This window comes from Phaenicophaeus curvirostris, chromosome 2, assembly GCF_032191515.1.
Source record: "Phaenicophaeus curvirostris isolate KB17595 chromosome 2, BPBGC_Pcur_1.0, whole genome shotgun sequence".
Classification (NCBI taxonomy): domain Eukaryota; kingdom Metazoa; phylum Chordata; class Aves; order Cuculiformes; family Cuculidae; genus Phaenicophaeus; species Phaenicophaeus curvirostris.
The window spans coordinates 111,243,054-111,251,962 of record NC_091393.1 but is presented as its reverse complement, the minus strand read 5'-3'; the positions used below and the strand labels follow the sequence as shown (position 1 = coordinate 111,251,962).

The following is an 8,909-nucleotide window of genomic DNA, read 5'->3' as shown; positions in this document are numbered from 1 at the left end:
AAAAGGAAAAGAAAAGAAGGAAAGAAAAAACCCGAAAAATAAAATTAGAAGAGGGGAAAGCTTACGTGTAAAGGAAAGATCCATACTTTCCATGGCTGGTAGAAACCAGCACAGAGGAAATTCCAAGATAATGCAAAAATAAAATAAAATTTAAAATATATATATTAAAAAGGTTCTGAATATTGATGGAAAGGATTTGCCAGGGAAGAGATCGGAAACCAAATGAACATGTGTAGTCCGTGCAGACTTGCCTGTAAAATAACGATTTATTTTAATACTTAAAAAACACACACAATCCAGTGATAAATGTCAATTACCAATAATCAGCATAAAGTGCCAAACAGCCATACAACTTTTTTTTTTTTTTAATAAACAAAACTTATTGGAATGTCTCTTAATTCGAATACACTGTTCAGAAAGCCAGCATTTAAAAAAATACGCTCTCAGGTTGAGATTTGTTCTATCTTATCAAGACACATGAAGACTTTAAAGTACCACTAAAACCATGTTGTGCACACCGTCAGTTTGACGTATCACCATCTTTCCTTCCTCTGGGGTTTTCTAAATAAGTCCACAAGTTACAAATCTCCTCACAGCACACAAGGCGAAAAAAAAAAAAGGTCTCTGTGTCCCATGAACACTGATTTGTCTTGAACACCAGGGACCCACAGGTCTTAGATCTGGATATGTTTTCTAGCACATGCTGGGACTCCTCACTCAAGAGATTTAGGTCATTTCCAAACACTGATTTTCTTTTCCCTTAACAAAAAAAAAAAAACCAAAACAAAAACACCTAGCAAGTGAGATTTGCAAGTTGCCCTTCTCCTTGTCCTAATGGTGCTGTGATGCAAAACCACCATGTCAGTTCTTAATTGTCTTCCAGAATAGTCTGTATTTCCTGAAGTGTAAAAATAAGAAGCTTTATACAGTCAAAAAAAAAGGTATAAAATAATAGGTTGGGGGTTTTTATTCTTTAAGTAATTCTTTTGGAAGCTATGGTTCTGGAGGTTTTGTTGGGATGTTGGGGTGAGGGGGGTCTTGTGGGCTTTTGCTTGGTTTCAAAGAGATTCCTGTCCAACACGTGAGCACCACCTTTTGGCATAAAGTTTATCAAAGCTACACAAGTCAGTTAGCAATCTCTCCATCATTCATGTATATTTTAAAGGCAAAATAATCGTTTCACCCACAACTTGGAAAGTTAGTTGCTTCAGTGGAGCAGAGGGGTGGGCAGATTTTGCTCTTTTTAAAGTACAAACAAAAGCAAAACACGAAGTTCAGTGCTTCCATCCTGAAAGTTTTGTTTCTGGTTTTGGTGTAAAGTCTGAAAGAGAGGAAAAGTTCATAGAAACTGGAGATTCAGCACTTAAGTTTGGCAGGTTTCAATTCCTTTACTTGCGTGTGCAGTGTCTTGTGGACAGCTAGCGTTCTGGACTGGCAAAATCCTTTCCCGCATTCTTGACACTTAAAAGGCTTTTCTTTAGAATGGATATATCTAGAGAGAGAAAAACAATCAAGATGTCAAAAATAACCGGCCTGAATTGAGCAGTGATCTACTTGATAGAGAATATGCTACAGCTTTTTGCACCTACTGCTGAGAATGAAGAGTGCTGGAGTGAGGCACTCGGGCAATCATCCGCATGTGTGCGTGCAAGAAGAGAGGAGAGTGACAAAGGCTTACAAGGGTGCCTTTCTTAGGAACAGAGACCTTCTTGCTAACTTTGGGGTCACCAGGTTGCGTGTCTTCATGACAATTCTGAAGGATCACAAAGGCAGAGGACACCAGATGGTGAAAACAGAGAGTAAAAGCATCTGTGGAAGCTAAGAAGGAGGCTGTGCAAGTTGTTTTGCAGGGTGGGTGAGTACAACAACCCTGTCTTCCAAAGTGAGTTATCGGGGCTCTTCCACCAGAAGCGGGCAGAGGGAAAAATAGAGGGAACATTGTCTGCTGTCCAGGTTCGTGACTTTCCTTACAAGGACTTTCATTACTCTACATGGGTAACTAGGAGAATAAAGATATACAAGGGAAAAAGGACAAGAGAAGAAGAATCATTACCTGTGATCCCTCAGGTGATCCTGTCTTCTGAAGGCCTTGTGGCAAATGTCACATGTGTAGGGCCGTTCATCAGTGTGGGTTCTTTCGTGGATCAAAAGGTTATAGGACTTGGTGAAGTGCCTGCCACAGAATTTACACACGAACTCCTTCTTGGTTTTGGATGGTAACCTTCCTCGTGTAGGTTTCTTCTCTGGAGAGAGTTTAGTCACCTCAAGCAAAGACCCCAGCCCTGGTGGGGAGCCCTGGCTGTCTGCCTGTCCCAGTTTAGAGTGGTCCTCTTGTGTGGCGGCCACTGCTAAGTTGGCAAAGTCGAAGCGGGGTTTGGCTTTGAGGGTCACAGTTGTGGCCTCTTGCTTGGGCTGGATGACATGTGGGAAGAGTGGGAAGGTCGGCAGCTGGAACCGTGCATCTACCAGGCTTGACACGCTGGGAACTTTAGAGAAGGAGGAGCGGGGCAGATGCATGGCTGGGTACCCCAAAGTCCACTGGTGCAGGTGTACAGCATGCAGGGCGCTGAAGCCATAAAGGTTGGAGAGGTGGTCAGAGGGCACAGCTGGCAGCCCATTGAACGCTTGCAGGAAGGAATAGTTGGTGAGCTGGAGAGAAGGATGGATAGGCACTGGCGCCGGCAGGGTCTTACTTCCCATGGTGGCCACTCAGGAGGAGGATCTTGGGAACAGGAGAGGAAAAGATCTGGAAAATAAAGATGGAGGGGGGAAGAGGGAGATGTGGATTTGTATGAAGATAAAAGCAGAAGGAATTTCTCACTTTACCCTACATTAACAGAGGCTACATTGGACCTACAGAGGCTACAAAAGCTGGTCTGACCAGCTTTTGGCTGCAAGTGTATCCCCACAGGTTTTCAGAGTCTCCCTCTCCCCATCCCTTGCACACAGACACTGCAACCCATTCACTATCCACAGCCATTCATGCACCAACAGCTTCCCTGTGCCTAGACCTCTGATGATCCTCTGCACAGCGACAGTGAAGAGATGCCACTTTGGCCTGCAAAGCTTGTGTTCCTCCCATGCAATACAAAATCCTTTCCTGTGTGCCCTCAACCTTTAGAAAATGGCAGGGTGCTGCCCACAAAAAACAGTCTTTATCCCTGACCCTTGAGGTGATGTGGGGAGGAACTGACGCTGTATCACTCGCCTCCCTGTAGTCTGGCCTCAGCCAAACCTCTGCCTCTGGGGTGATAGAAGCCATTGAGTGCCCAGAACTGCACATCCTACTTCATTCAAAATAAAGAAAATTCTGGAATTTTTGTTTGTTTTGAAAAAAAACAAGCCGACATCCCTCTCTCTTATGTACTGCAAAAAGAATAGGAAAACTTTGAATTTGGGTGACAAATCTGAAGTGCCATTTGCTGTCCCCAGGGGAAACATCTGACTTCCAGCCCATGTCCAAGTCTAGGCAATCACTTAATTAGAACCCTTTCAATGGCAAAAAAGGCTTGGGCTGAAGGGACCGTCCCATGGGGACACCCAGCCCACCAGCTGCAGGGCCGCAGAGCCGTAGCCTGTGTCTGGGCCGGGTGCCACCACTTTGCTGTGTATTTCTGGGTCCCACCAAGCCCTCAGCCTTTCCTCCTGGGCAGATCCCTACCCATTCCACTCCACAAGACAGAAGGGAAAATGCTATCAGGCAGCAGCATCGAGGCACATCTGGCCCTGCCTGCAAATTCAGCCTTCAGCACAGCCCTGGTTACTGGCAACCAGTCAGCAGGAGATGCCTCCTGAGGGCTGGTGTTGGGGATACAGCTTCCACCCTATGGGTGCGAGAGAGCACCCACAGCTTTTGGAAGCATTCCATCCTGCAGTGCAAGGATGCTCCTCCTTATCCCGTAGCCCACAGCTTGCACTTGCTTTCCCCCAAGTGATCTCCACAATTTGCCCTCGGTGGGGCTGCTTTCCCGCAGCCCTGTAGAGACCCCACAGGGTACCCACAAGATCCCACAGATTCCCTGCATGGTTCCCACAGAATCCACACAGGATCCTCATAAGATCTCCTACAGAGTTCCTGCTGAGTCACCATAGGAGCCCCACAAAATCCCCACAGGGTTCTTCTTGACAGGATCCTCGGAGCACTCAGCCTGGAGAGTCAGTTCACCCCCACGTGAAGAGTAAAGCTCCTTTGGATTAAAGGAGGCAGCGAAGTGCTGAAGAGCAGTAATTGTCCCTCTGGGCTGGAGGGGTGGGGAGGTGGAAACTTGTGGCGGAAGAGGTCTAAAGACCAGGGAAACAAATCTGATTTATATGTGGGCTGTTGCCTGGACCGAGGAGCTGCGACTCGGGGGGTGTGAGAGGCAGAAGCTTGCTCTGAGCTGCTCTATGCGCCAGGTCCCCCTTTCACACCACTTTACATAAATCAGCAGCGAGAAGAGACACTCAAACCTTAGAGGAATTCCATCGCAATGACCCAGAATAAAAGACTGTGACATTTTGTCCTTTTATAATTGGTTACATTTTGGATAGTGGCTGATTGGAAAAGACACACATTACATTCTCCTCCCACTCTTCTTTTTTTTTTTCTCTTTTCTTTCTTTTCTTTTATTTTATATTTTTTTTTAACTATTCAAGGCTGATGAAGAAACCAGATTGTTTTGTTCTTCATCTTGGGAAATGCTTTTTATTTTGTTAATACTGCCCATAAGCTAGGCATATCCACTTCACAGCACAAATGCCTCAATCGATGACCCCGAGAACTAACTACTCAGAAAACAGTCTTGCTCAGGTACCTGAAAAATCTGTTTCTGCGTGTCACATCAGCCCCGTGTCTATTTTCCTGTCTAGGAAGCCCTAAATTTCTCAAGCACAAAATACGCTGTTGATAACTCAGTTAATTTCTGGGCTTGTCCCTCTTTATTTCTTCATATCCCTTGAAAACTTTTAATATGGAGTATATAAGCAAAAATCTGCTATGTCAGTTTGAGTAAATTCTTGCTCAGGCACATTTTAGAAAAGTCTCTTTCGATTTACAAAGGAAAAGAAACTAAGGAGAAATACAGTAGGGTCATCACAGCATCCATTGCGCCTATGTTTGGGGTTTTTTTGGTTTTGTTTTTTTTGGTTTTTTTTTTGTTAGAGCAGTTCTGTTATTTTAAAAAATGGAAAAGAAAAAAGAAATAAAAAAGAAAACAAGGGAAAAAGAAAAAGGAAAAGAAAAAAAAAGTGATGAAGGAGAAGAAGGAGAAGGAAAAGGGAGGTAGGAGCAGAGTGTTCAAGTTACTACAAGTTTCTTGGCACTTTTCCAGAAATGTAAGCTACACTTCTGCTCTGTGCGACCAGGATAGTCAAAAATATAGATGAAGAGCAGAGTATTTCGTAAAGAAGTCCCTTCTCCTCCGTACATCAAAGCGAATTTGTTTCACAGCGCAGTAACTCTCCGCTCTTCCTCTTGCCCGCGGAGAGACCCACGTTTCTTTGATTTCGGTGTCACCTCCACCTTTAATTCTGTTTCATGTAAACAGATCATTATCGGGGCTTCTTTCTTATTTTTATTTTTTTAAAGAAGAAGACCCCGCGAGTTCCCTGGTTGAATTCCCCCATCACAATAAAACTGTGCGGGATTTTCTTTCTTAACACAAACTAGCTCGGTGAGTAATTAAGAACAAACCACTTGTGTTCTGACTGAAACAAAACCTACTTATGCCAAGATAAATTTACCCTGCAAAATAGGATCATAAACTTGAAAGACTACATCTGTCTCCAGCTTTCTTACCCTTTGTCCTGTTTGAAGATACGGTAATGCTATTGTCCAGTTGCCATTGTTTTAAGACTATCGTAATCTTAACCTTTCAGATTAAATTCTACCTACCCTATACACCAAAAGAAAAAAGGAAAAAAAAAGAAAAAAAAAAGGAAAAGAAAAATCCAGCAGTCTGGTAGCATAGCAAGGGGCGTGTTAAATGGAATTTTAAGTATTCTAGAGGCTGGTCAATATTTTTCCTTTCTACCTTGAATTATCAATTTCTGATGTGTCCTTTGAAAGGGATATTTGTTACATTAAATACCTGACTCATAAATAATGAGGTTTGTTAATTAGTTCCACATGGGAGAATGGAGGAGGTAAATTACCCTCGGAGCGTTGCTTATTTTTACAAACATGATAAAGTAGAGGGCATAAAAATGCTGCATTCTTGCTATAGCCTCAAACTACAGCAATCAGGTTCATCTGTCAAAAAAAGTCCCCCTGTTTTGCTTTGAATCCTTTCAAGTCTGGCAGCTCCCGACCTTTCGGCTGCGTCGCATCGATGTGCAGCATTTTGCCACCAGCTCGGCTCCTTATTTTGTTCCCTTTGAGGGGACGAGATTTTCCCTCCCTATCTGTTTAAGCGAGGAAATAGTTTACAATTTATCCGTGTTGGGGAAATTAACTGGAAAAGGAATAAAACTGCCCTTTCGCTCCACGTTATTCGAGCGCGCAGCTCTTGAGGAATAAAGCGCATTGTTCAGCACAGATTTATTCAAAGTATTAATGAAGTGTGCAGAATCTATTAAAACAGGTTTATTCGGGGCTAATTGAGCGTGAAAGAGTTAATTGCTAACATTATTGAGGACTGGAAAGGCTCAGTCGACATGTGCCTTGGACATCTCAGTCCTTATAAAATCATCATTCATATTTTATCACGAAATCGGTGTTGACAAGTTTCCCCAGACCACCTTGGCGAACGTGGCGGGATTTGGTCCCGTAATAATAGTAAGAAGAAGAAGAGGAGGAAAAAGAAGAAGAAGAGGAGGAGGAAAAAGAGGAAGAAGAAGAGGAGGAGGAAAAAGAAGAAGAACCGTGGTCCAGCCATGGCTACAGTGCGCGGGGCAGCCCTTCTCCAAACCACCACCACCAAAAGTGTCCCTGGGGGTCGGATACTGGTGGGACAGTGGCTGAGGGGGTGACGGGCGGTGGTTGCCGGCTCTGCAAAAGTTTTCGGGCTGGTTTGGGGGTTTTGTGTGAGTGTTCGGGGTTTTTTTATCCCCTCGGGTGCAGAAAGGCCCCCAGCGCAAGATTCATTCTCCTTAGAGAAACTCCCAGTGCCTCCCCTGCGCACGGAGAACTCGCCCTTCCTCTGTCCCGGCGGCAGCGAGGATTCCCTCCCTCTATCCTCCTTGCTTCCCACGGCCTCGGCCCGCACAGACACCGGTGGAGAGGGGGAAAACTTTTGCAGTGTCACCCCCGTGGGGAGCCCAGGAGCATCCCCGGGCCCGGCCGAGCCCGGTGGCCCCGGTCACCCCGCAGCGCGGTCCCCGGTGCCACCGCGGGGTCCCCAGCTCAGCGCTGGATGCGGGGCTCGCTCCTTTTCTCAGCTGGCTTCGGACTGACTGAACTGGACCTCCTGTGCACCTGTCCGGGATGCGACTCTCACCCTCCTGCCCTGCTCCCGTTTTATCGGACAATCCCCGGCGGCACTACGGTAATCTCCAAAATGTTCGATTTTTATAGTTTCCCGCCCAAAAGCCAACTATAACAACTATACCCTAATCCTCGGCTTTGCACTGACACTTTATAGGCTCAGCCTCGAGAGAAGCTCAGCCTTTCCCTATGCTGAACTTGTTTCGATCCATTCGGACACATGCAAACACCAGATTCATATCTGTTACGGCCTTGGAAAGAAACAGAGAAGGCTTCTCGAACCCTAAACCACTAAAAATGGAGTAGGAAGGAAGGAAAGAAAGAAGGAAAGAAAGAAGGAAAGAAAGAAGGAAAGAAAGAAGGAAAGAAAGAAGGAAAGAAAGAAGGAAAGAAAGAAGGAAAGAAAGAAGGAAAGAAAGAAGGAAAGAAAGAAGGAAAGAAAGAAAAGTGAAAGCATGGAGAAGAGAGAAGCTGAACGTTCAAGTCCATAAAGGACATTCAGGCTTCTGTTTTGCAGTTTCTATGTGTCATTTTTAGCTCGGGTTAAAAACACAGCTCCTCCACAAGGCGGGATAAACAACTTTGAAAGGGGAAGACAAATCTTTAAATAGCATCAAAATATCCGAGCCCCAAGTGAAGGCTTCCCTCGGCCCTCCGCCCGCCCCAAGAACAGTTCTCCTCACGTGAACCACGATTTCCCCACTTCTGCACCATCCAGGAGATGGTAGGAGGGGATGGGGATAAAGAAAGAAAGGAAGAAGGGAAAAGGAGGCGTTTAATCGATACCCCCAACCCGAGAGGTCTGGCAAAACAAAACCAAACAAAATGAGTCGTTCTTTTTATTTACCTAATCTCGATCTGTGCTCCACCGCTGGCAGCAGTTAAAAGATCCTGGGCTAAATCGGAGCTGGTAAAATAAAATAATAGGAAAAAAAAAATAGGAAAGAAAAAAAAAAAAAGCTGTCGGGCTGGGGCAGCGCCTCTGCTGACCCTGGGGGGCACAGCGCTCAGCCCACCCCACCCCACTGCTCCTCCAGGCAGATCCGAGCGAGCAGCGGAGCCAGGTGTCCAGGTGCTCTGGCTGATGGAGGCAGAGGCGCTTTCCCTCCTCCTGCTCCCGGAGCCGCCTGCGTGTGCCGGAGCGCAAACGCGCCCGGGAGCAGCCGAGCTCAGACTGAAGCGATCCCTTCCCTCCAGCCTCCTCCTTATTTTAACCCCCCCTCACTCCCTCCCTCCCGGCTCCCCCCTCAACCTCCCACCAGACTCCAGGCATGCGCACGCAGGGAGAAAGTTTCTGGCTGGGAAGAACCGACTTTTCAACCCGCTTCTCCTGGAGGCGCAGTAGCCCGGGGCTCGCAGCCCGCAAACGTGTGATCTCTTCTCCCCTACCCCGGGCCCGGCTCCCGCAGCCTCCCCCGGGGCTTCTCCGCCGTGGCGGAGCGGTCCCCCGGGAGGGGACGGGGACAGGAGGGTCCCGTGCAGCTCCACGCTGCCCTGCGGGGGAGGA

At 46.5% G+C, this 8,909-nt stretch overlaps 1 protein-coding gene across 1 annotated transcript; it reads right to left on the bottom strand.

Annotated features, from left to right (window-relative positions):
- Nucleotides 1–252: 252 nt before the first annotated feature.
- OSR1 (odd-skipped related transcription factor 1) lies at nucleotides 253–8,569 on the bottom strand. The gene is made up of 3 exons (XM_069850460.1): nucleotides 8,250–8,569; nucleotides 2,054–2,746; nucleotides 253–1,492 (listed from the first exon to the last, which is right to left on the bottom strand). The coding sequence occupies exons 2-3, from the start codon at nucleotides 2,698–2,700 to the stop codon at nucleotides 1,357–1,359; spliced, it is 783 nt and encodes a 260-aa protein (XP_069706561.1). The 5' UTR covers nucleotides 2,701–2,746; nucleotides 8,250–8,569; the 3' UTR covers nucleotides 253–1,356.
- Between the last annotated feature and the right edge of the window lie 340 nt (nucleotides 8,570–8,909).

Coding starts and splice junctions, on each gene's coding strand:
- OSR1 (XM_069850460.1), bottom strand. CDS start 2,700: ATGGGAAGTAAGACCCTGCCGGCGCCAGTGCCTATCCATCCTTCTCTC. Junction 1,493..2,053: donor GATCACCTGAGGGATCACAG/GTAATGATTCTT, acceptor TTCTCTCTCTAG/ATATATCCATTCTAAAGAAA.